General features: G+C 41.0%; 2 protein-coding genes and 1 long non-coding RNA gene across 6 annotated transcripts in view; 1 reads left to right on the top strand and 2 right to left on the bottom strand.

Annotated features, from left to right (window-relative positions):
- 5-HT2A (5-hydroxytryptamine receptor 2A) overlaps positions 1-14,957 on the top strand; it is a 136,571-nt gene extending 121,614 nt beyond the window's left edge. The window contains exons 5-7 of the mRNA XM_033465310.2: positions 3,705-4,011; positions 12,695-12,994; positions 13,922-14,957. Of these exons, the coding sequence (XP_033321201.1) occupies positions 3,705-4,011; positions 12,695-12,994; positions 13,922-14,030 (716 nt within the window). The 3' untranslated portion in view covers positions 14,031-14,957. The remainder of the gene's footprint in view (positions 1-3,704; positions 4,012-12,694; positions 12,995-13,921) is intronic.
- On the bottom strand, positions 651-3,970 carry LOC117217601 (uncharacterized). The gene is made up of 3 exons (XR_004489594.2): positions 3,830-3,970; positions 1,559-1,666; positions 651-1,494 (listed from the first exon to the last, which is right to left on the bottom strand). It is a non-coding gene; the product is annotated as an uncharacterized LOC117217601 (long non-coding RNA).
- HnRNP-K (Heterogeneous nuclear ribonucleoprotein K) overlaps positions 14,899-27,797 on the bottom strand; it is a 301,352-nt gene continuing 288,453 nt past the window's right edge. For all 4 annotated transcript variants that reach the window (XM_033465311.2, XM_076524287.1, XM_033465312.2 and 1 more), the window contains 5 exons: positions 23,914-24,042; positions 21,463-21,886; positions 20,383-20,537; positions 20,090-20,259; positions 14,899-18,519 (listed from right to left, as the gene is read on the bottom strand). In XM_033465311.2, the coding sequence (XP_033321202.1) occupies positions 18,492-18,519; positions 20,090-20,259; positions 20,383-20,537; positions 21,463-21,886; positions 23,914-24,042 (906 nt within the window). In that variant the 3' untranslated portion in view covers positions 14,899-18,491. The remainder of the gene's footprint in view (positions 18,520-20,089; positions 20,260-20,382; positions 20,538-21,462; positions 21,887-23,913; positions 24,043-27,797) is intronic.

The raw sequence follows: 27,797 nt of genomic DNA, 5'->3' as shown, positions 1-27,797 counted from the left end.
AAAATGGACAATTTGGGGGAGAGGAGACACGGTCAATCGAGCCTCGCGGCTCGTTTTCATAGTCACTGATTGCGAACAGCTGTAAAAGCGAGCCGCGTGGCTCGATTAATCGTATCTCCTCTCCTCCAAATTCGCGCTCAGATTGCGAACAAAAATAGACAATTCGGGGGAGAGGAGATACGATTATTGAAGCCTCGCGGCTCGTTTTCGTAGTTACCGATTGCGAACAGCTGTAAAAACGAGCCGCGAGCCTCGATTAATCGTATCTCCCCTCCCCCAAATTGTCCATTTTCGTGCGCAATCTGAGCGCGAATTAGGGAGAAATTACTGTTATTGCAAGTATAGTAAGTCTAACTAATCGTTCAAGATGAGTTTCAGATGCGAACGCGATATCAATGAGATTTGATAGGCGATCGATTCTTATCTATAATAATCGTAACCGCGATAATAGGCGCAGACGACCAGCCAATTTTCAAAATAGTGTCTACGAAAGTATGCAAAAACTGCACAATCGCATATGAAATTATGTCAAAGTACAACTTGAATTAATTTCCGAAGCCTACGTGGAATATCAAATTATTGTGGGTGCTTTTAAATTGGCGCTAACTTAAATTTTAATCAGCAATGGAGTTATTAATACGCTTGTGAAACCCTTTTTATTAAAAAATATATTCAGTCTTTAATAACATATAACAAGAACTCCAAATCTACGACTATACGATGCAACATGCATTTGTAGCAAATCATTTCTAACAATTTTCTCTAATATAAAATTGTTCATTTTTTATTTTATTAATTTTCATTTTTAGCAAACGAAAAAAAATAAATTGCAAAAGAATATAAAATCAATTAGACAGAATCACAAAGCTTGTAAGATTAACAATATGAGATATCCGCAATAATGTAAGCGGTTGAATTGATTGGATGAATCCAATCACTCGCGTTTGGATCTTGCACGGAGATTTTTTTGCACACATTGCTCTGTTTTTCTTCTCCCGATTACATTATACAGTAAAGTCTCCCTAATTGACGCCCAAATTGTGCACAAAAATGGACAATTTGGGAAGAGGAGATACGATTATTATTATTATTATTATTATTATTACTACTTATAATTACTATTATTATTATAATTATTACTTATAATTACTATTATTATTATTCTCTTCCAAAATTGTCCATTTTTGTGGACAATCTGAGCGTCAATTAGGGAGACTTTACTGTACACCTTTACTTTCCCTAGAATTTGCTCCATTGTGCTCCTTTGCTCCTAGTAAAATGAGTCCCACAGTAATAGAATTACATGAATAGAAGTTAGTACTCCAACTGCTTTCATCTTTGTCGCACGGTGAACTCGTCCTTGTTCCGCGTAACTCCTCGGTTTATCCACGCCTGGTACGTGACGTCACGTGGCAGGAACGCATAACGAGAGTTGGTCGATCGATCGTCTCTCCTTGTCGCACGATCCAAAACCTCCGCCGGCGTTCTCTATTCCTGATAACAAAAAGTCGAATTTTGACGAAATTGCACAACCGAGTTGCTGGTGTCGTATACGTACTCGTATGTAGACGACGTTCCTATGAATCTTGCCGCTCGTGGCATAAGCGATCGCGTCTGCAGCAGCAAGAATCATTTGCGTCGCATACGAAAACATCTTCACTATCTTCTGTAAACGAGAAAATTGGGAATTACTAATTGACAGTGTCCCACGTGGTCAATAAAGTCGTTTTTCGTAAATTCAAATTAATAATAAAATGAAGATCTACGTTTGAGCTTGAATGAATATATAATAAACAAGCTTATTGAAACTTCCCAAAATTGATTTTCCTTCTGTTTGATAATCTTTCTTGTAAATATTTAAAAATCTTTCTGGAAGATTATGGTAAAGAAAAATCACAGGACGAAGATGAACAGCATCGCACGGCTAAAGTCTTGAAAGTCTTGGAAGTCTTGATCGTCTTACAACTCTAGTGATTACTTTCGACCTACATCGACCAGCATCGTTGACGTAAAATATTAAAGCAATAAGAACCTCAGGCAAGATTCTAGGTGCTAAATAAAAAAAGGATTACAGTTTGAGACCTCGAAAACATTTTTACATTGAAAGTGTCTCTGACTAATTTTTTCTTAGAGTCTTCTAAATAATTATTATTAAATAATTAATAATTTTTTCTTAGAGTCTTCTAAATAATTATTATTAAATAATTAATAATTTTTTCTTAGAGCCTTCTAAATAATTAAGTGCTTAAATTCTTTATCTTCTACGATACTACAAAATTTTCAAGCAGTTTATATAGAAGCTCCTATACTTTTCGAGTCGTCGTTTCAAAAGCTTATATTCGAATTGCCATCGCTATCTGTAAATACACCGAAGATATTAAAAAACGTAATAATACACAAAGCTTTATGAACCATGAAACCTTATTAGTATTATTAACATTTTCAAATGATATAAGACAGTTTCAATGATATATCTCGGTTTTGAACGGATATTGTATATACGTGTGTACACTTTTTAATACATACATTGGTACACGGTGGGTACACGTGTAATTAAAATCAAATACTATTAATTATCCAAATAATATTTTGAAAAAATATAGTGTCGTAAGCCATTAAATTTGTCTTGGTATGCACTGCAATCCTGTATCATAAACAATAAAGCGTAAACATACGCAAGAAATGACGATGATCATCAGAACACGAAAAAAATAATTTTGAAAGAAAAAAATCCATCAATTATAATATTCCTACCTTTAAACCAAACAAATTCGTTACGACACTTTTTTCAATATAAACAGAATTGACGAAGATATTTGAATGTGCAGAACAAATGAAACACCCTATATATTGACACGATGCGTGTTAGATATGGAAATACTTTATCGGATCTGCGGACTTTGACCTGTACTCGATACTATGCAAACATAAGCGGAAAGTTGGAAAATTCATTTTTACATCATTCGATTCTGTGTAAAAAAATACTACAGAAATACATTTTTTCAAAATTTTATTCGGATAATTACTAGTACATTTGATTTTAAACAGAATTCCCCCTCCTTAATTACTATTATTTTTATTATTACCTTTATTATTACCTTAATACTATTATTTTTCTATCAGAATAAGAGGTTAATTAAATAAAACTGTTTCCAAATAACTCGCGATCTTTGCTTTCGATTTATTTCATCTATTTGCACTTTTTGTCTCAACAAAGAATAACATTAATTTTTGTTATGCGTCTCCGTAAAATTAAAAAAAAAACCCTTATTGTCATGCTTTCCGAACGAACTAAAACACGGATGCATTAATTACACGTGCACTCGTGTATTATGAGGTACATAGGTTAATTACACGGATATTTTAACTACGCATGTATTTAGGAACACGTGAAATAGGGACCTTCGGTTTCGAAACACCATTCGCTTCTCCGAAAGAATTTAACAGTCAGAATTACCGCACGCGAAAGACGCGAACAATTGTTTCACCCGTTACCAGCGATCGGAAAACAAAAGGTGACATTTGCGCGTCGGCGGCACGTGAAATAATTACAAAGCGTAAGTGTCCTCAGATAATCCTTAGTCAGATAATTCCAGCGAAGCTTACGTAAGCGATCCGTAAACAACTCTTCGCGCGATAATCCTAACCTCTGTCGCCTTCCTGCTACGGACGGCATTCAAATTGCTTTCATTTTGATTGTCCAGGTATAATCAATTCCGTGAACATCATGCCACGGCCGAGCACGTGCGTGATAAACAATCGAACGTTCTTTGTGTTCGGCTCGCTGATCGCTTTCTACATCCCCATGATCGTGATGGTGGCCACGTACGTTCTGACGGTGCCGTTGCTGAGGAAGCAGGCGCGTTTCGTCGCGGAACACCCGGAACGGGACCAATTCCGCAGGGTCGGCGGCAGATACTCGTCGACGAAGGCATCGACGACGACGTCCAGCACCGCGTCCCTAGCGACGCGACACGCGTGGAGGATTTCCGGTGGCGCCGGTAGCGACAGGTGAAACACACGAGCCGACGAAAAGCGTACGGTCGGCCGCGTAAGAGTTCGTCCGCCAACTGGCGTTCGGTGCACGCGTAGGTAAAAGTAGGAAACTGTGCAGAGAAAGCTTGACGAAAGATCGCAGAGATCGAGCTTAAGTTCGGCAAAATTAGACGACGTTTCGCCGAATCTGTAATTGTTGTGCATTATTGAACAATTGAACGTTGCATCGTAATGTGCTTAACGCTTCGACTGCCGCGTCATCTATACGCGTGTGACGGAATTATCTGCTTCTCGATTCGACAATTAATTTTTACGTTTCTCCGCGTGTCTGAGGCATTCCGAGACGAAAGTAGCGATCATGGGTAGCGAGATGTGCGACGCACAGTGGTCGGTTTTCATACAAAAAGCGGAGAAAAGTCAGTTTTTAAAAAATATCCCTGTAATATATAATTTATTCGCTAGTAGTCAATTAAACATGTTGCTTATTATTTACTACGATCTTTTTTACCGTTTGTTCATTTTGGACACGGCTATATGGCTTCAAAGTAGTCTCCAAATCATCCGAAATTTATATCATCGTTTATAATTATTTTGTTCTTTGGAAATAAATAATTTGCACAGGCTTTAATGTACTTAGTATGAACTTAAATTGTGTCACAGGACACGTTTCTATCTCTCTCTTTTTTTGAGTTATGTCCAATTAAATATGTTGAATTTTTTTATTGAATTATTTATTATTATTGAATTATTTCATTTTATAATTATGAGTTCTCGGTGGAGTTCAGTGTTCCCTTTGATTGCATTTTGAAGAGCAAAGCCTTACGTTAATAACAAAATAAATATTGGCTGCTATTATATATATATATAGCTGCTATTGGGAAAATCATCTAATAATAATGCCAAACTGAGATCTCTTAATGCAAGTATCACGACACATTTCGGTCGCATACATTGCGCTATCGTGTGAAAAAGGTCTAAGGTTGTGGATACAATGGTACCGTCGACATTGGTCGTCAGATTGCGTTCGTCGGACGTCGACGAAAATCACTTAGAATATTTTACTAACCATTCGACGTGCCATTTTCTTCGCAGTTGCAACGTTTGGAACTTTTTCGATTGCAATAACATCTTAGAAGAAATAGCAAATTCATATTTACCGCGTGCCTACATTTATTTATTTAAGACGAATCTTGTGTCGAGAGGTTTCTGATCAGGAAAGAAAATTTCGTGTCAATTTTCCGTTCAGTTTCATCAACAAGCGAACTTTTTCGAGTATACGAGAATGAAGCAGCAAGCTTTTTTTGGTATATTTCTGTTAGTATAGAAGCAGTCGAATTTAAATATCTGATACATTTCAACAATGTTTCCCGTAATTCATCGTGACATCTGCTTAATTAAATTATACATTGTTCAAAGCACGTAAACTAATTCGAATTCGCCTGATGGCTGTCGTTGCGTTGCTATCGTGCGTAGCCTAAGGCTCCAGTTACAATGGATGCGTTTTCTGACAAATATGTTTGACGCTTGCGAGAATGACATTTGTGTACAAGCACGCAGTAAATCATAAGCTTTTATACTGCGATTGTAAGTTTAATAATGTTAAATAGTATCGGCCTCTAAAATATTCAAGGAAGCACTTTCATAAATATTAAATCGTACTGAACATCGAAATGCATGCTGTTGCATCCAAGAATAGCGCAGCTATTAGTTGCAAACAATAGTTGCAGTAAGAATAAAAAAATATATTTTTTGATATATATCTTTCGTAATTGATAATACAATAATAATCATAGAATAATATGATTGATAATGCAATAATAATCATAGAATAATACAATTGACGATACAATAATAATCATAGAATAATATAATTGACGACACAATAATAATCATATAATAATATAATTGATAATGCAATAATAATCATAGAATAATACAATTGACGATACAATAATAATCATCGAATAATATAATTGGCGATACAATAATAATCATGTAATAATATAATTGATAATGCAATAATAATCATAGAATAATACAATTGACGATACAATAATAATCATAGAATAATATAATTGATAATACAATAATAATCATAGAATAATATAATTGACGATACAATAATAATCATAGAATAATATAATTGATAATACAATAATAATCATAGGATAATATGATTGATAATGCAATAATAATCATATAATAATACAATTGACGATACAATAATAATCATGGAATAATATAATTGATAATACAATAATAATCATAGAATAATATAATTGACGATACAATAATAATCATATAACAATATAATTGATAATACATATTTTACAATTGCATTTGTTACCGTTAATATCCTTGAATCAGAGCAATCGTTATGGCTCAGAAGTTTACTGATATACAGAGCTAATTTTATACATTTTTGACATGCAACAATATACAGCAAAATAGACGATATATTTTTGGAACTTCCCAGTCACAAGAAAATTCTCTCTTGTGCCCGTTGCGTTGTCAGTTTCCCAGAAAAGCATACATTTACATAAATATCCGGAGTCTAGTCAAACAAATGCATTTACGTAATTGTTCTGATGCATTCGTCAGAACGTTGGTCAGTCAGATAACGTGAACATTGTGAATGCAGCCTGACAACGTTCGCATCGATCCCGTATAATCGGTGACGAACTTTTAATATTATTAGCATAAATTTAAAAAATATGCACTTACGTGGAAATCAACATGAACGACCTTGAAAAGTCCGGAAAAAAATACTCGTGAAATAAAAACTACCTCTTAGCATCATATTCGTCTCTGGATGTCAGAAAAATTCCATGCAAGAACATTTTTTAACATCGCTCTTGATAGAGATATACAGGGTGTCTCAAAAATGTCTTGCAATACGGAAATGGGGGATTCCTCAGGTCATTTGAAGTAAATTTTTCCTTACTGAAAATGTAATCCGCGGCTTTGTTTATGAGTTATTAACAAAAAAGACACTGACCAATAAGAGGCAAGCTCGACTGGCGCGAGATGGCTCAGCTAATCAGCGGAACTGGGCTTCGAGCGCTCATTGGCTGGACCGTCTCGCGCCACACTATTCTGTGTAGAGCGTTTATTATTTATTATTATATTTATTATTATTTATTATTATATTTATATTTATTTATTTATTATTATTATACAGCACTTATTGTACAAGCGAGAAATTAGAGATTCGTGAGGTCAACCAATGCAACTTTTTCCTTTGCGAAAATGCAACCCGCGGCTTTGTTTACGAGTTATTAGCGAAAAACATTGACCAATGAGAGGCGAGAGCTCGCCTAGCGCTAGGCAGCCGAGCCGATCAGAGGCGATCTCTCGTCAATCAGCGTAACTGTGCTTCGGCCGCCTCGCGCCAGCTGATCTCGTCTCTCATTGGTCACAGTTTTTCGCTAATATCTCGTAAACGAAGCCGCAGATTGCATTTTCGCTAAGGAAAAAGTTATTTCAAATGACTCCAGGAACCCCCTATTTCCGGATTCCCAGACATTTTTGGGACACCCTGTATTTACGCGTGGATCACCCTATATATTTTCTACACACGACTATTCTCGCAAGTTTTTCATTAGGATTACACGATCTTGGGGGTGCAAGAAAGCGGCGCGTTAACAAGTTAATGCGCGCGCGCGAGAAAAAGGGAGAGAGGAGAGAGAGAGAGAGGATCCTTGTGTTCGTGACTGACGACGAGCGAATGCAATTTCGCTAGCGCGAGGATTATGCGGCCGCGGCGGCGACGTAGGAACGCAATAATGGAATCGAAAATTTCGTTCGTCAGCCGGCGTCTCGTCTAATGACTCCGACGGTTCCGCGAAATTGACACGTAACGCAGCGGATCGAATTGAACGGAGCACGAGAAGAAAATAACGCCGCGGAACGCGCGACCGATTCGGCCCCGGAATTTCGCGCGGAATTGTATTTTTGTCCGACTGAATTTTCTGTTTATTCGATATCGCGAGCAAAGCGCGCCGTCGGAATCGCCCCGACAAATCCGTAAATATTGACTGTCGGAAAAATAAGTGCCGGCGAAGCAGCGGAGCAAGCGCGCGAAGGTAGATTTTTAGTTGCGCCGTTAACGGTCCGCCTTTCAAACCGGAAGAAGATCTTCGAAACGGCGCAATTTATTCGTTGCGCCGGGTGAATCGCGCGTGGGAGCATTTAAATGTTTCGAGCAACGAACGGGGGAGTAGTATAAACAGACTCGTTGTAACGGTATTACTCTCGCCGAAAAACTCGTAAACGAAACTGTTTCCGGGTGCATCGAGCGAGAAGACACGTATCCGTTCCAGGGAACAACAGTTTCCCGCATAACAGTATAAACGAGTTACAGTCTGGTTAAACACGGGAGAAACTCGGCTGAAAAGTAACAATTTGGCATTGGACTTTTCCGTGTACGGAGAGTGTCCCAAAATTATTGTGCGGGACGGAAATGAGGGGTTCCTGAGGTCATTTGATGTAACTTTCTTCTTTACAAAAATGTTCTCCGGGGCATCGTTTACGAGTTATTAACGAAAAACGCTGACCAATTAGAGGGGCGAATTCAGCTGTCGCGAGGCGGTCGAACCACTGAGCGGTCGAAGCCCAGTCCCGCTGATTGACTCGGCCGCCTAGCGCTGGGCGAGCTCTTGCTTCTGATTGGCTCGGCCGCCTAGCGCTAGACGAGTCATCTCTGAGCGACTCGGCCGCCTAGCGCTAGACGAGTCATCTCTGATCGGCTCGGCTGCCTAGCGCTGGGCGAGCTCTCGCCTCTTATTGGTTCGGCCGCCTCTGAGCGGCTCGGCCGCCTAGCGCTAGACGAGTCATCTCTGATTGACTCGGCCGCCTAGCGCTGGGCGAGCTCTCGCCTCTTATTGGCTCGGCCGCCTCTGATTGACTCGGCCGCCTAGCGCTAGACGAGTCATCTCTGAGCGGCTCGGCCGCCTAGCGCTAGACGAGTCATCTCTGATCGGCTCGGCTGCCTAGCGCTGGGCGAGCTCTCGCCTCTTATTGGTTCGGCCGCCTCTGAGCGGCTCGGCCGCCTAGCGCTAGACGAGTCATCTCTGATTGACTCGGCCGCCTAGCGCTGGGCGAGCTCTCGCCTCTTATTGGCTCGGCCGCCTCTGATTGACTCGGCCGCCTAGCGCTAGACGAGTCATCTCTGAGCGGCTCGGCCGCCTAGCGCTGGGCGAGCTCTCGCCTCTGATTGGCTCGGCCGCCTAGCGCTAGGCCAGTCGCCTCTGATCGGCTCGGCCGCCTAGCGCTGGGCGAGCTCTCGTCTCGCATTCGTCAGCGCTTTTCATTAATATCTCGTAAACGAAGCCGCGGATTGCATTTTCGCTAAGGAAAAAGTTACTTCAAATGATCTCGGGAATCATCTTATTCCATGTGTTAACATAATTATGGAACACCCTATCCCCCACCTAATGTTAAAACGTTTCATAGAATGTCTGCAACTTTTTTTTAGCATTTTATCTTGAAACGGAGAAATGGAATTAATAAATGCGAAACATTGTATACATTTTTATTATGTTACGTTTCGATCAGTTCGATTTACTTGAACACACAGTATGCGCGGTTCGTATGCCAGAATAGAATGCGACTTTGCGTCATTGACTAGTAACACGATGTGTCCTCCACTTTATCTAGCATTAGATAGTCCAATTACGGTTGCCATTGTGCTGTATTAGTCATCCTGTGCAGTAAAAAAGCTTTTAGCAGGAATATTTTTCTGTTTCGTCTGAATCGTATCAGCGCAATTACATACTTCGAATTTCTGTCTGAAACTTTACAAATATTAGTAATCGGTACGTGTGTTACTATCGAGTTGGCGAGTGACATTGTTTTTTAAAAAACAAGAAACGACGTTCACTCGTAAAATGAATGTTCATATCACAATTCTCGAACACTAAAAAACAGGTACTTAACACGTTTGCGGACGTGAATGCTATAGCAATTATTTTTATTGTGCTGCAAAATGACACGAATCCTATAACATTCAAATTTATAAACAACATTATCGTGTATTCGATTCTATATAGCGTTCATTTTTTGAAATCTTTGTGCACTTTAATTCGATCTGCATCAACATGGATGCTGTGCAGGGTGCCCCATGATTATGTTAACACCTGGAAAGGGATGAGTCCTGAGGTCATTTGAAGTAATTTTTTCCTTAGCGAAAATGCAATCCGCGGCTTCATTTACGAGTTATTAACGAAAAACACTGACCAATGAGAGATCGTGTACGGCTGGATGCCCCACTCCCCTCGCGGTCACTGCCGCTGCGTCAAACGGCCAGGGCGACGCGGCATTGGCCGCAAGGGCGGAGCACTGACGGTGCTCGCCACTGATTGGTCACCGTTTTTCGCTAATAACTCGCAAACGAAGCCGTGGATTGCATTTTCGCTAAGGAAAAAGTTACTTCAAATGACCTGAGGAATCACCTCATTCCAAGTATTAACATAATTATGGAATACGCTGTATAATTCATTGTATATAACTATTAAAATGTGATATTCCAAGTACTTGGCCAAAATGCGGCTAATCAATATTTCGATATCACTAATAGCTTGAGAATAAATCACCTGTCTATTTCTGCAGCTCATTAAAAGTTTGTCTGCCCGCAGACATGTTAACTCACGTTTACTGCTTACTAATTTCGCATATCCAAACTTCGCGACAACAGTTTCAGTAGATTTTGAATAATTCGTTTCGCCGTTGACCCCGGGCTTCCTGATGCGGCGTATACGTATCAGGATTTTTGCATAACAGCGGACAAGCTGGACGTCTAGTTACATAACAGTCCATTCACGATTGCTTGAACACCTCGTGCAGAACGGACACGAGAAGCCGGGTAAAGCCGAACCGCAGCTGAATTTCACAGGATACGGGACAGCAAGTCCTGCCGGAAGTGCTGCTCCTCCTCGAAACTGTTGTCGAAAGTGGATCAAGCTACTCGCATGCTGGGGAACACGGTCCTCGAAACAAGTAACTCCAGCGCGGAAACCTTTGTGTCTGCAGTTTCGCGTTCCGCTGACCACCTTTATACCCGAGCATATTTTACGATAGGATTTCCAATTACTATATTGGCTCCGATATGTATTTTAATCTGCTCGCCGAGTGAAAAATCGATGTTCCCTCTCCAACGGAAATACGTAGCTCGCTCGCGGGTGTCCCGGGATTTTCATGCAACAGTCACCGCGAGCGAGGCTGGTCTTGCATTAATGCGTTGCCGCGGTACACATGACGAAGGTGGATTAGCCCTCGAGCACGAATGGCTATTTGCGAATGCAAATGAGTGGACCAAGACCAATTCCGGTTTCCGAAATCGCTGAAAACTCCGGCCGCCGGAAAATTGCGTTTCGTCGACGGCTATGTTCTTGCTGAAAGACATTTCTGCGTAATGGACTCTCGTATGGTTGCGTTATCCTGTTGAACGCTGCTATATTGAAACATAATTATGATACTCTCTCTCTCTCTCTCTCTTTCTCTCTTTCTATCTTCCTCCCCCTCCCTCTCTCTCTCTCTCTCTCTCCAAATGCAGTAATTTCTCCCTGAAATGCCAAATTTCGGGTTGCTGTGAATTTCCCTGTCCTAGTCCTACGCCTATGTAATTTATTGCATACGACGCGAATTCCCGGAAGACAATATAAAATGGTCTGTTTTTGTGAGTCAGGTAAGAAAAACCATGAAGTTATGAGGTACAGTAATTTCTCCCTAATTCGCGCTCGGATTGCGCACAAAAATGGACAATTCGGGAAGAGAAGATACGATTATTCGAGCCTTGCGAGTCATTTTTACAGTTTCCAAATGTCAACAATTATAAAAATGGGACGCAAGGCTTGAATAATCGTATCTCCTCTTCCCAAATTGTCCATTTTTGTGCGCAATCTGAGCGCGAATTAGGAAGAAATTACTGTACATGGTAGGTACTAGGTTCATGACCGTCGAATCGTATCATGTGGCCTCCGAATAGCCTTCGAATCATGCCACGTGGCCTTCGAATTGCCTTCAAATCGTGTCGTGTAGCCTCTGAATTGCCTTCGAGTCGCGTCATGTGGCCTCCGAATTGCCTTCAAATCGTGTCGTGTGGCCTCCGAATTGCCTTCAAGCCTTCAAATCGCGTCATGTGGCCTCCGAATTGCCATCGAATCGTGTCACGTGGTCTCCGAATTGCCATCGAATCGTGTCACGTGGCCTCTGAATTGCCTTCGAATAGTATTACGTGGCCTCCGAATTGCCTCTGAATCGTGTCACGTGGCCTTCAAATTGCCTTCGAATCATGACATATTGGCCTCCGAATTGCCTTCGAATCGTGTCGCGTGGCCTCCGAATCGCCTTCGAATCGTGTCGCGTGGCCTCCGAATTGCCTTCGAATCGTGGCAAAAAATTAAAAATAAAAAAGTTAAGTCATCGTTTTTATTCCTGCATTACCTTTTTTGCCGACTGCCCCGAATTTCTATAAAAACGAGCCGCGAGGCTCGAAGCATCACGACTTAGTGTTCTCAGATCTGCCGATTTCAATTCCGACCTTCGAACATTTCTGGGAGAAATGACTGAAATATAAGCATTCATCTCGTGATGAGATCTGCACGTATTCCCGTGCAGCTCCGTGTAACGAACTATTCTTAGCGAGTACGCTTACGGTTTTGAACTTCCTAATTCATACAAATTTATACAATTGATCCAGCAGGTTTCTGGCGGGACGGACGAAAGGAAGAATTCTGGCGGCGAACATGGTGGCAACGGAGCAGAAGGCTAGCAAGGTGTTGGGCCTTGTATTCTTCACGTTCGTCCTGTGCTGGGCGCCATTCTTTCTTCTCAACATATTTTTCGCCGCGTGTCCGGAGTGCCCGGTGCCCGGCCACGTGGTGGACACGTGTCTATGGTTGGGGTACGTGTCCTCCACCATCAACCCTGTCATTTATACTATCTTCAACAAGACTTTCAGGGCTGCGTTCATCAGGCTGCTGAAATGCAAGTGTTCCAGGTGAGCACGGAAGAACGTTTTGTAACCGGTAAACTCATTCTCATAACTAGACAGCAGATGCTTGTGCAAAATACAAATTGTCTGCCTCCGTTGAATAAACTATCGTATAGAAAATACTATATCAACTTGTATCAAAAAATTTCGATCAAAAAGAGCAATGAAAAAAACGTAACAACGTCTCAGAAATTTTAATCTCTTTCAATGATTATAATTCCCGGCATTTCTCTATGCAATCATTTGCGCGAGAAAGTTATTCATAAAGAAGCAAAATATTTCGCGAGTTGATATACAATACGTAAAAAATATAAATATTAATATATATAAAATGTATATAATATAATAATATATATTATATAATATATATATTTATATATATATATACGTTTATAGTAATATTATATTAGTAATAATATATAGTAAATATATATAAATAATAATATATATATATATATATATATATATATTATATTATATAATATATATTTACATATACGTTTATAGTAATATTGTATTAGTAATATTATATTAATTATATAATATAATATTATATATAATATATATAAAATATACCCAATAATCAAATATTAATTTCGAAGTACTCGAAACAAGCACTCCGTTAAATTTCAAAGAACACATTTCCCTTGCATATTCCTCCGCAGAATATGCATCGAAACGCGAACCGTTGCCGACACTTGAAATCTCGCCCAGCTGCGCGGCGCACCGGCAACTTGCTCGCCCGACTATTCGTCCTCCGGAAAAGATGCACCGTGCGCAGTCACCGAGATCATACATCATTCAGGAACGGGGAACGTGCTTGTCGATGGAATAAGGTCGCATTAAAAATTGCGACGTTATACCATCGGTCCGCGGAACCCGCGTCTGTTCCTTGACGCGACTTCCTGAGCAGAGAAAAAAAACGTTTTCCAGGTTAGCGAGGCCGGAGAGATATCGTTCGGTGACGGAAGGTGGACGCAACGCGATGAGTTTGTGCACACCGACCGCCCTTCCCCTGGCCATTAGTCTTCAGGGTACGTAGCCGCTGACACCGACGCCGAACCCGACGACGACACCGGCGTCAGGAAGCTCGCGCTTGACGAAGATGCATCGCGCAGCCATGCACCGCGGTGCAACCATCTCCGCGAACGCGGCCGCCGTCGAATAACCGAGTTGTGGAACGATCGGACCGACCCGGATGCCAGGCGCTTTAACGGTGCCATTTTCGTGTTGATTGCGAAGCGGTCGGCAGGAGAGAACTTTTCCCTGTAAAATGTTCCAGAAAGTTTTCACAACGGCTGTAAATGAAACGGACCTTTCACAGCGCCCCGCCCCCTTCCCCCACCCCGATAAACCCGGTGAATTTGTGTTCGCGACGGAGGACAACACACGCGGCGTTTCGGTGGAAAAGTTGCAACGACGGTGGCGCCATCGGTGGCCGCGCGCGCAACCGCGGTGTGTACATATACGATCCGTAATTCGAGAGCGAGTTTGCTTATAACAATCATTGAAAGTCACTGTACACTCCCCGCTCCCCCAACCCTCACGTGACTCTCCCTCTCGTGCTCGGAACTTCGGACCCGTCAGGAAACTATGTAACTACAAACTGTGTGATCCGTGGTGTGCGGAGGAACACGCGTGTGCGGATGCGATAATGAATTTCGATCGATCGAAGAGCTTGTCTTGCGGGAGAATGATTCTCTTGAAATAAGAGAAGTGGTCTGTACCTAAAACGTCGAACCAAAGATTAAACGATAAGTTCAAGTGTGTACGTAGAGAGGGTATAAAAGAGCAGAATTGACGAAATAAAATGTAAACTCTTTAATTATCGACACCGATGTTTTCGTTCGAACTCGAGACGAGGAAAAAATTGAGGAAAATCGACGGTACCTTATGAAGAAACACTCCCGTTTCGCCTTCATTTGTACTAACTTTTATTTGACAAATAAAAAGTATCCATTACAAATAATTGTAAACTGTATATCTTATTATAGTACACACATCGTGATTCGAGCGACTTTGTGTCTCTCTCTCTCTCTCTCTCCCTCTCGTTCACCCATATACATCCTTTTCATTTTTTACTCGTACACTTTCTCACTCTCTTTCTCTCCGTAGTTCGTTCGCGGGTTACAGTCAAAAACTTTCTTTCTTTCTCCGTGGGGAGGGAGGGGGGGATTTTGTTTTCCATCTCCGCGCGCTCTCAACAAGCACACATAAACGCACCGAATTTTCTTTCCTCTCACGCATTTCGTGTGTGTATGTGTGTGTGTGTATGGGTGTTCAGCTGTGTTAGGTGTACATATCTCTGTTTACCCGTTCCGCGTAGCTGGGTCGCACGCAAAACAGGACGCATGGGCAGAAGACGCTTTACAAGACTCGGTCTACGAAAAAACTGTGACACAATTTTCGCCGTTCGCCCTTTTCGGTTCGCGACCGGTCGCAAGGTCGAGAGACGGGAGAGCCCACGCGGAACGTATCTAGAAGTGGCAAACGAAAACCACGCGACCGTGGACTGTTCATTGGAGAAATAGGAGGGATGTTGTGGCTTCGTTATTAAACCTAAGAGAATGCGGGTTCGTTCGAGGAACCGTCGGCTATTCCATTGAGATGCGTAAAAAAATGCCCTTTGTATAGCGTCGCCCTGGCAAGGAGGGACACTCCGGATCCTATTTATCCTTAAATCGTTTTCATTTTTCCTCGACGAGAGTGTATGCAGCATCCGGGGATAGAGGAGAGAGAGGTGTTCAGGGGTGCTGCGAGACTTTCTCGGGGCTCGGCGTTCGTTTTAACCCGTTAACTGAATGCTGCGTGAACATAAGGGTGGCGAAACGTGCGAAAGCGGATTTTCATAACACATTGTGTTCTCGTTTGCTTTTTCGGTATGGAAACACACACAAATAAGTACGGACACGCGGGCGGACTGGACGCGATTATAATCCAACGTCGAGCTGATAGAAAATTAGTTTCCAGGGAGTGGGGGGGAGGGAGACCGGTGTCGAGCACAGTTGACGAGTTAAGTCACCTCTCCCGGTGGATATAGGTACTGGGGGGGAAGGAAAGAGGACGAGTTCGTTCGAAGTTTAGGCTCGTGGACTTCCTCACGCGGCGTACATACGTTCCGAAAAAAACCGCGGTTCGGCACGCAATCCCTGAAAAGGTACACTCGAATGTCCGACATCTTGGACACGAATGTCTTCGGAGACGGCGACACGATCGCAAGATCGAAGAGATTATATATTGTACCGTAATGTTTTTTTTTTTTGTCACGTCGCTCGCACGCCGGTGACGCGCGCTATTTTTTCGTTTTTTTTACATTGCAAATTAATCGATTCAAGGCGGCAGCCAAGAGATTTTATAGGAGGTCACCGAAACCGCTATCTTATCTCGGTTTTTCTATACTTTCAATTTTCCTCGATGCACGGTCTCTCGAATCCTTGAGGAATTTAGTTACGCGTCACGTCGGCAGCGAACGTGTCGAATTATGCGAGTTACAAACTAAAAGCTAATGCGAGCCGAAGCGAAGCAGTAGTCGCGGCAACTTTGTCGTGTCTCCTTTCTCGACCGACCTTGCCGCTAAACGTCTCCTGTTCGACAGCTCGTCGGACATCAAGGTGCTCTCTGTTTCAGACCATTTTTTTTTTAGACCAAAGTATTCGATGTTCGACACGTTAAACTCGAACAACAGCGAACGGGAACGCCGGTGCAACGATGGAACCAATGGAATTTCTGAAGCAACGGGCTCCTCTCTTCCGCGCCTGTGGGCGTTGCTTGTAAAATAGACAGGGACTCTGTGGGTTTGGCGAAGCGTCGCGAGCGTCTGCTGCTTCTCGAGTTTAACGTTCCAAGTGGCTTCTTAAACGTGTACTTAATAACTTTCTATGCACAGTGTCAAACTTCGTTGCAAGTGATTCATCTTCTTTTTTTTCCCTTCCTTCCTTTTTCGTTCTTCCATCTCCGTTACTTTTTTTGATTCCATCACGCCGCGATTCGTCAACCCGATGGTGCTTCATATTATCTTTTGTCTCTTTCACGCTTTCTTATTATAATTCTAGGACACTTAACGATTCTACCGCGCGAAATTATTAAGGAGACGCCTGGTATTAACGCGCGCTCGATATCTATGAATAAAGGGTGTCATTAGTACAAGAGACTTGGGGGAGGGAGTGGAATATAATTAATGCAAAATTATTCTTATAGATAATCGTACAGTAATAATAATAATAATAATAATATAATAATAATAATAATAATCATGATGCAACAGCAGAAACGTGGTACGTGGCGATTAAGGAAAGGGAAAGGATATTTGTTAGTGGTGTCATCGTTCTCCATTCATCTTCATCTTACTCTCTTCATCTTCATCCTTTTTTTTCTCATCTTTTCGATATTCATCTTTTTATATGTATATACAAAATTCCTTTCGCGTACTATAATAATCCTATCTCGATTCATTGTCGTCTTCCTCTCTCGGCGGTCCGTCCCTTCCTTTGATTTAGTCGCAACATTTTCCACTGATTCTTAGCTCATCGGCCTTCAACCTTTTCGCTACGGGAACGAAATGCGCCATGATGGGTTCTCACATGTGTAGCAGAAAAACTATTTTTGAAATGTTTCGAGGCAACTCTCTACACTTGGAACGCCGTGCGCAGCCGCAAAACGAATTTCTTTCGTAAGAAATTGGTGCGCACGGGACGATTATATTCTCGTATATCTTTATATTTATATATATATATATAATATATATATATATATGTATATGTATATGTATATGTATATCTTTACATATATCTCGGGGGAGGCTCAGCCACTCGGAATGTTCCCGTAGCGAGAGGACGAAGGAAAATAGTAGACAATGATGTGTGCGCTTTAAAATTCTTCGCTTAAGAGGACCGTCGTTCGTATTTCGACGGTCTTGAGAATCCTCCGATTAAAAGGGGGGGGGGGGGGAAGTAAACGCATGGGGCACGAAATAAAAAGGGGGACAAAAATTAGTTATCAAAAGAATTACGACGCGATACAAAACGATTAAAAAATGGCGAAAAAAGAAAAAATAAAAGAAACGCATGTGTGGGAACGATGATTTTTTTTTTTAGGCGTATGAACAATGCCTTTTCTTTGGCCTTTTTGGACGAGGATCGTCGATTCTCATTAGGGTCCGGCGCGAAGCCGATATACTACCGCGCGCCCGCGCGTGCATCTATGCATGTCCGGATTTGTCAAGGTTTATCGACGGGTTCATCGAATCAAATGGAAATTCTGATATCTCCTGGCTGAGTCCAATCTTGACTTTTCTTCCTGAGAGAGGCTTTGTTCATTTGGTGACGCGCGAGGAGAGCGCGTCCCCGCTCCTCGACGCGGGTGAAGTCCGTTCGTTATGGTTCCAGTTTCCACTTTGTTTTTTTGTTTGTTTACTCGCGCGAATATGCTTGCCCGTTTGCGAAGTATCCTTAAAAAAATTACAAACGCATCTTTGGCTCCCCCCGAATGCTTTCTTCACCACGTCCTAATAATGGTCTGCATTCTCGTGCACGCTGCAACAAAACATGGGGAAGACAACTCGTTAGTCCACTGGCTGATACGAATACAAAAAAAGAGCATATAGCTAATGTTTCTTGCGGTACAAACTATCACATTATTAGATTCCTACTAGTATACAATTGTTAGGCATTCTAAATGAAAACGACAGAATCTCAAACATTTGTTATCGAAAAATTAGTTGGTTAACAGTTCTACCGTGTCGAGGACGACGCGAACCTGTGAAAACATTGAAATTTGTCGCGTCTTATGCAACATAAGCTTCCAAATGAATTTTATACAATCTACGATAGACGTACAAAGTAAAATTATCAATGACTTTGGACAAAATAATGAAACTGTCTACAAAACTACACGGTTCATTGAATATTCATACGTCATTGAGACACATCACGCACGTTGAAGAAATAACTTAGCGCGTCCAAATTATTCTAACTGCTATGTACAATACAGACAAGACTCCCCAAGCTGTACAACGTGAAGTCAAGGTCGTTCGCGGCCGCCGAGCATATCGGATCCGCAGGGTTGATGTTAGTTCCAAAAGCAGGTTCTCGGAAGCCGACGATCGCGAATGCCTTCGTAGGATGATTAGTGATTCCTTGTTACATCGAAAGTAGAACAACAAAATCACTAGTCTTCCATACAACGGCACTCGATTTAATCCCACGACTGCGTTGATCTAGCAGATCTTCGCTTCGCTCCCTACAGGATTATCCTCTCTGCAGCTGCGCCTCCGACACTGTTCCTCCACCATCGCGCAAGAGGTTTTACGCCGCACACAGCCTTCTGTTACACCCCCTTTCTTCGTTTTGGTTAATGGAATTTGTGTTAATTTCTTCGTGCAAGATGGAGACGACACGATGCGCCGCGGAGACACGTCAAGCAGAATTAGTTGCACTGGTTGCCGAGGACTCGGGGATGATATATATATATTGCTTGTTACAAGTGTTAATTGTAAGACATCGACAATGTTATCAGAAGCGGTTTCTCGTTGCGTTGCGGACGAATGTATACATCGTTATCGATACAGTAGAGAGTACATCACAACTTCGACGCGTTATCTAAAGGAGTCGAATTACTTCTACAACCTTTTTCATTGCCTTCGAACAATATCATATCTATATATTATGCCATACTTAAGGAGTTTATCACAACGTGCATGCAATCCAGCATTATGTATTTTCTGCGCAAACCGAACAGGTCAAGCTTCCGTATTATTCTATACTTAGCGACCTCACCGATAAGAGTCTTTTGAAAAGAACGAACGCGCGTTGAAATTTTCATATTTCGTAGAACATTCGAGCGCTCATTTACACGTTGTCTCATCATACATATTCCAATGTCACGCAACAAGGTGGGATTGAAAAGCAATGACAGATTGTGAGGGCAAGCGAATTACATACATACGGATAGACAACGCAATACTTATACATATGCAGATTTTCACGGACCAAGTTAGAATAAGTCGAATGTAAGATACGCAGTTCTTTCTGTGTGTCGAATCGAAGCGTCTTTGGGGCGATGATATCGACGTGTAACAGGAACGGGAACGGTGCTGATAATTACCTCTGCTGGAGCAGGTACTGGGCCATTTGTATCTGACTGGGTAATCCGGTAATGGTGATGATACGATCGTTGCTACCGGACAACGGCTCGTCTATAGTAATGCCGGCACCGCTGTCCGATCTGATCTTCCGGATTCTGGCGCCTCCCTTGCCAATAATAGCACCGGCGAGCTGTCGACACAGAACAAATTACGAATTAACCGCTAGCAACAGCATTATCGCGCTACGGCAACAATTTAACGAACAACGATATCGCTACGCCAACCGTAGCATCTTCGAACATCCTCTACTTACGTCTTTAGGAATGGTGACCTGGGTGCTAGTCTTGTTACCACCCATGTTGCCTTGGTTTCCCTGGTTATTGCCACCCATGGGAGGGCCACTCATTCCAGAATTTCCACCTCCGCCCAAACCGTTCGGTGCTCCTCCTTGCATACCCCAGCCGTCGCCTGAACAAAGTACACCAATTACATCAGGGATTAAGGTTGACAAATGGGAAAAGTTCACCGGCAACAGTTTAATCGAACAAGGAGAAACACTTTTTGAACGTTAGCCGAAGCTGTTACGTTCGGATTTGTTATGTACCGAGACTTTCCTGATGCGATTTTCCCTTCGAGGCGAAAGCAGTGCCCCAATTTTACTATATACTTGTACTGTATAATTATTGTACTATATTGTACTATATAATTATTGTACTATATTGTACTATATAATTATTATACTATATTGTACCATATTGTACTATATATTTGTACTATATTATACTATATATTTGTACTATATTGTACTATATAATTATTATACTATATTGCACTATACATATAATTATTGTACTATATTGCACTATACATATAATTATTGTACTACATTGTACTATATAATTATTGTACTATATTGTACTATATGTATAATTATTGTACTATATTGCACTGTACATATAATTATTGTACTATATTGTACTATGTAATTATTGTACCATATTCTACTATATAATTATTGTACCATATTGTACTATACAATTATTTCACTATATTGTACTATAATGTACTGTATAATTGTACTATATTGTACTATATAATTGTACAATAGTTTACCATATTTGAGTTCACTTTATTTCAGATCACAGATTTGAGATTCCAGTAGCTAGTATCCCACACAGTACACACTTTTGGCTCGAGGTGAACTTTAACCGTCTTTTAAAAGTTACAAAGCTAACATCCTACACCCCCTTAACAACAGTTAGCAAACCAATGGTGAAAGAAACATCGGCAAGCTCGCGGCAACTAAAAAATCCGAGAAACGCACAATCCCCGGTAACGCATAACTGCCTTAGTTCTCAGCTAGCAACAGATTCTTCGCGTCCAATATCCTTACCGTTGTAGTTTCCACCCCCGTACGGTGGTGGGCCGCCTCTGTTGCCTCCGTAGCCGCCTCGGCCACCCTCATAGCCACCGCCACCGCCGCCTCCACTGCCACGATTACCTCCAAAGCCGCGGTCGGGTGGTCCGCCAGACATTCCACCACCCCCGCCGCCGCCGCCGCGAGGTCCACCTCGAGGTGGCGGCGGAAAACCGCGGTTCATATCACCCGGCCCTCCACCACGGTTGTCGCGTCTCGGTGGCATGCCTCCGCCACCGCCACCGCCCCCACCACCGCCGCCACCTCGACCTCCTGGGCCGCCGAAACCGCCGCCTTTGCCTTGGCCACCCTCGCCGCTGCCATAACCGCCGTAATCGTCGGCGTAATAGTCATCGAAATTGTGCGGATCGTACGGGTTGTTCACACCCTTCAAGGGGGACTGGAATATAACAATGAGAACGTTAGCGAGATTATCCGGGGAAGACTGGAAACTGAGGTGGCCGAAATCTGATTTGTTTGAGTTGGATGAGGAAACGGAAGCGAGGAACGAATATTGGCGGAACCTAGAGGAAAGAGCGTGCGAGAGATTTGCACGAGAGGAAGTAGGATGCTATTAAATGTATATACTGGGTGCACTATAATTATGTTAATACCTGGAACAGTGTGATTCCTGAGGTCATTTGAAGCAACTTTTTCCTTAGCGAAAATGCAATCCACGGCTTTGTTCAAGAGTTATTAACGAAAAACACTGACCAATCAGAGGAGCGAATTCAACTGTAGCGAGGCGGCCGAGCCAACGAGCGGTCGAAGCCCAGCTCCGCTGATTGACTCGGCCGTCTAGCGCGAGCTCGCCTCTGATCGGCTCGGCCGCCTAGCGCTGCGCGAGCTCGCCTCTGATTGGCTCGGCCGCCTAGCGCAGGGCGAGTCGCCTCTGGTCGGCTCGGTCGCCTAGCGCTGGGCAAGCTCGTCTGTGATTGGTCAGCGTTTTCCGTTAATAACTCGCGAACGAAGCCGCGGATTGCATTTTCGCTAAGGAAAAAGTTACTCCAAATGACCTCAGGAACCGCTCATTTCCGGGTGTTAACATAATTATGGGACACCCTTCATGACAGTGGAATGCTATATGTTTAATGGAAGGAGGAAGTAGTGATGGGGAGGATGAATGTAAAAGTGGAAGACTTGGAAGATTGAAGGAACAAGTTAAGGAAAATAAGAGATGAAGAGCAGATGCAATAATGAAAGTCATTCGATTCTTACGACGAAACAAATGATAGACTGGAAATAAATTACAGAGTAAGAAACGAATTATAATTCGCCAAAGAATAGACTAGAGTGTAGATTAAAGACACGATAATGTTGGTACATCGTCGATCGCGTGACATCGATTGTAATTAAAGACATGATTGTAATATGTAAAACAATTGCATGACGATGAACATATATAGGTTCTTCATAGTCTTCGATTAGGCATTCATTGTCTTTTTGCTATTCTGACCTTCAAGAGACAGGCTTACTTACGATGGCATTATAATCTGTTTCATTCGGTTCTAATTTTCATAAAATGTCATTTCTGTTCTATTCTTAACTCTTTCTCACATTTCTTTTGTTTTTCAAGAAGCTGACTAAAATGAGAACGCCTAATTGAAGAAATATCTACTTTTTGTATTATTTTTTTAAGACCTTACATTACACTCGTATAATATCAATGGCGTTGTGATCGTATTGCTTGTTCAGAGTGTAAAAAATGAACGTCACAATTATGCTAGATCACTTCTACACCTTCCATTTAGCATAAAATAATGTTAGCAAGGTCAAAATGTTGAAATATTTCTTTTTAATTTATCGCTTGCTACTTGTCTCATGCACCACATTTGTTAAGATTTGTTAACAGATTGCCGTCAACAAGTTTGGTGCTTGAGACAAGTAGAAAGTAATAAAATAACTTTCTGATCTTGAAAAGAATCAGTCAAGGTCAATATCGCGGGATATTGTTATGTTATTTCCCACTAAATTGAGAGTGTAGAATCGATGTGGCATGATCATTTCATGATCATCATCACATTTATTTTCATTACACTACATTAAAAAGTACTTGCATTATACTCATATTATAAATCGTTTAATCCATTGTAAATGTAACTCAAAATAATTTTAAATTATCAAATTTGTTTATATTAGAAAAGAAAACTGTTACATCATAACTGATGTATGAGTTACATGACTCAATTTCATATACACAAAATGCAATAATTCCTGCAAGATATAAATACTATAGTTCGGAGAAACTATTTCGGAAATTTAGAGTTAAAATTCGACTGCAAAGATCGTGGTAGATCGAATTTTCCACGCAGACTGGACACCTAAAGGCTTAACGTATAGCATATTCCTTAACTTCGAAAACCTCAAAATTCCAGAAAAAAAGAAAACATGTCGCATTAGAATGTTACGAAATCCGTATATACTTACAGTCTTAATAGTGGCGATCAGTTCGCGGATGCATTCGATGCATGTGTTCGGCTTCCCACAGATGCTGATCAGCCGATCTGTGCTGTGGGGACAGCAGTGCGAGTAGATCTTGATTCTGGCGCCAGTTTTCTGTAACACACGAACAACGATAGCCAGGTTAGATATATCGCACGTATAACGCAGCAGAATACGAATATACGAATATGTGCCGGTATCGCGTTGAATTAAATTTTCCAGTCACCGCATATGATACCGGAGGGGGCTAATCGACCGCGAGATAAGCAACAATCAGGAAACAATATTATTTGCGAGAGTGCGTGCCTGTATCCTCGGATAACGGGACGCTTAGGGTACACCGGGCGTTGCCCTATGGGGCAGACGCACGCCAAACGCGGTGAAAAGCATTTTACGCTGAAATCCTCTGCATGCCTAATACATTTTTTTTATTTTATACTTGCACATATAATACATGTTCAAATACATATTTAATTTATTTTCTTTTTTTTTTTGGTCTTTATTTCTGATGCTATGCTAGTTATGTATTATAATATGCTATGCTATTGTAATATGCAATTACTGTTTTTATACGATGTTGTTTTATTTTATTCTTTTTTTAAATAACAAATCTTGCATTTCATTTCTCAAGACACTTGTAATCCACTTGAATCATTACAATTTTGTAAATATGGACGTTTTAGCTGATGATACGGTAGTATAGAAAAATTGCGTAACATTTGTAGAGAATATTCATCGTGCATTCTCTCTCACTTCTTTCGTTAAATAATTAGTAAATTAGGGAGAATCGTGTTTTTGAAGCGATTGTTTAAAATTGTATTTTATATGTTTTATTTATCAATAAGCACACTGATATTTTAAGTAATGTATGAACTTTAGGGCGGGGACAAATAATACACGTTTTAATTATGAATTCGATGTTATTATAAAGAATAGATCAGTATATTATATTTTGTATATTGTAACGATATATTGTATAATATATTGTAATAATATATTGTATAATATATCTTTTAATCCAATGAGCAATATCAGTGACATAAGTAAGCAATATTAGCTAACTAATTTGCTTTCGTATATGTTCAAAAAAATGTCTCCGCGAGCGTAACTTAATCCGTTCAGGCTACGCTCGCACATGTTCCAATGTTTGCTTTTGCAACTTTTGCAATAGCAGCTGGTAGCAGACAATTTTTTTGCTAACGAAAAGGTAAGATTTCACTGTTTAGAATGCAACTAAAATTGACACTGCATCCAGCTGCGTTCATCGTTAAGAAATTAAGTGAAAATTTAATATTATTCAATTAGATATAACTTAGAAAGTATTAGAAACATAAAAATTTAGTTCGTGGTATAATTTAAGTACACGCGAGGTAAATTTATTTCTATCTCTTACGATTTAATTTCACTTCGAATCGACGATTTTAATCTCAGATTGGTCGAGAGATTGATTGCTTCGAAGCTTATGAAGTCCTGTTCGAAACGGACAAGTGATAAAAAAAGGCATAACACATTATGGCACACGTGTCTAAATAACTATTGGTGCACACATTTCCTTCACTATGAGCATATCTTATAAAACTTATTTATAACATTTTAGATTCTAAATTTTAATTTTAAATTTCAAAGTTAAATTTTTAATTTTTAATTTTTAATTTCAAAGTTAAATTATATAAAAAATTTTAATTTTAATTTTAAATTTAAATAACTATTTTTAAATAATTAACAAATTTTAAAACTTCTTTTATATAAAGTGACTTTTCACCACGTGTGGCGCGCGATTGCCGCATAGTGCGTCAGGTCACCGAGCTTGTTTTATCGGAAGCGCGTCATAGCGAGAAACTCTAGGATACCATCAACGCGAGCGTGTTAAAAATCGCGGGGGTAGAGGGAGGGTGGTGGGCGAGTAATTTTCGCGTCTTATCGAGACACCGTGGCGCGGTGATCCGGAGAAAGTGAAACCTCTCGTCGCGTTTCTCGGCTCGATAACTCGCCGCGGAGCAATTGTCGGGCGCCAATGGGCGGATCGCGTGCCACAAGTTGCTTAAACAGCCGAGCAACCCCCTCGTCGCCGGCACGAGGAGATCGTGCCCTCGGAGACAGGGTCGGGCTAAAGGCGGCGAACCTGGCCATTCGGTCACCTTTAATCTCTTCTTTGCCCCCCCAACCCGGCCCTCACGGGTCGCGCTGTCCCACCCTCGTTGATTAGCCGGGCCGCGCGCGTGTTCTCCTGCCTCGTAGAACGGTCTGAACGGTTCCGAAGCAATTATCGCCCCCGAAGAAAAATATCGCGAGCCGACGGTGTGATTAACATTAACGGTCGCTCGCGTTTCCCGCCCACGGATCCGACCAACTTGGAACTCCCACTTTTTCTTGCGCGACGCGAAGGTTCTGTTATGTTCATGTTTGTTATGAAATCGATGTTCATTTTTTGAACATCCAGTAGAGGAAATTTCGGTAAAGGAAATTAATGATAATCGTTCGAAATTTGTTTTCCACAATCAAATTATCGTCTCTGTGAAAGCTGCAGCAGTTACAATGATTAGAGCTTCTTCGATTATAATAAATAAATATATATATATATATATATATATATATATATATATATTGCATGTAATTTATAACAATTTATTTATAATAATTATATAATTTTTATATATATAGTATATAATATATAGAATTATATAATTTTTATATAATATAGTATATAGTATATGATATATATAATAATATAGTAAATAATATTATATATTACATAATATTTTTTATATATATAACATATAATTTTTGTATATAATATTGTTGAAGAAAAAGAAATTTATATTCACTCGAATTCTCAAATATCGACGACCAGAGAATAAAATTTTGTTCCCATTTGAGAGAACGGAATAATATTCACTTATTACTCGCTTATTACTAGAAATCTCCATAATTTTCCACCGAAGACAGTTCGAGCATTTAACCCTTTCACAGGCACTTGGAACCAAGCTTCCCACCCACTTTGCGTATGAACGCCAGGCTCAAATATTCCCACCGTTGAAACGTGCTGCCATCTATATATATATATATATATATATATATAGGTCCCACCATCCCCAATTTTAAGGGATGAAAAATGAAAACTAACAAGACCGCGAACAACAGCTGCATTGCTATACGAAAAAAATAATGGTAAGCGAATATTCCAATTATTTTGAACATTCGTATTGCGCCCACGAAAGGGTTAAAACACAACGCGCCACACTTAACAACAGTTCGAACACTGTCTGCTTAGAAAAATGATTATACAGTATTTTGTAGTCGATTAAAGATGTCCCGATGAACCGAAGAAAACGATGCACGGCGAATAGCAATACATATTTCACAAGAAAAACTACGAAACATAAACGTGTACGACCTTCGCACTCGGTGGTTTTCTCACGACTCGCTCTCTCTTCTCGCCCCGTGGGGTGGCCAACGCCCAGCGAGAAAGTCGCTCTTCATTTGTTTCCTCTCGGACCGATCGATTTCTCGAAATAATTATTCCTCCCGTGTTCCCGTATCTCCGTAATCGTGCGCTTTAAACGCTCGTTGTCTTTCAATCCTCGAGTTCGCCTGCCTCGATTTACAACTTCTCCCCGACGCGGACGCGTTACGCAACCGAAAGAAAATTGCTAGTCTCGTTGATCGAACACGATTATCTAATCGACATTTCGCGCTGAAACGCGCGATGATCAATCGAATTGCGACTCGATTGCGAAATCTGCGACGCCGTTAAATCTTTCATGTAAAGCCGTTCGTCGGCCGCTTTAGCGTGAGAACCGATCGGCAGAATTACGAAAGAAAGTTGCGTCGCGTGATTTTTCACGGGATTAGCGTTATTATTTGAGGCG

Source organism: Megalopta genalis, chromosome 8 (genome assembly GCF_051020955.1).
Source record: "Megalopta genalis isolate 19385.01 chromosome 8, iyMegGena1_principal, whole genome shotgun sequence".
Lineage (NCBI taxonomy): Eukaryota > Metazoa > Arthropoda > Insecta > Hymenoptera > Halictidae > Megalopta > Megalopta genalis.
Note: the sequence above shows the minus strand (reverse complement) of the source record. Positions and strands in the feature narration are given on the sequence as shown.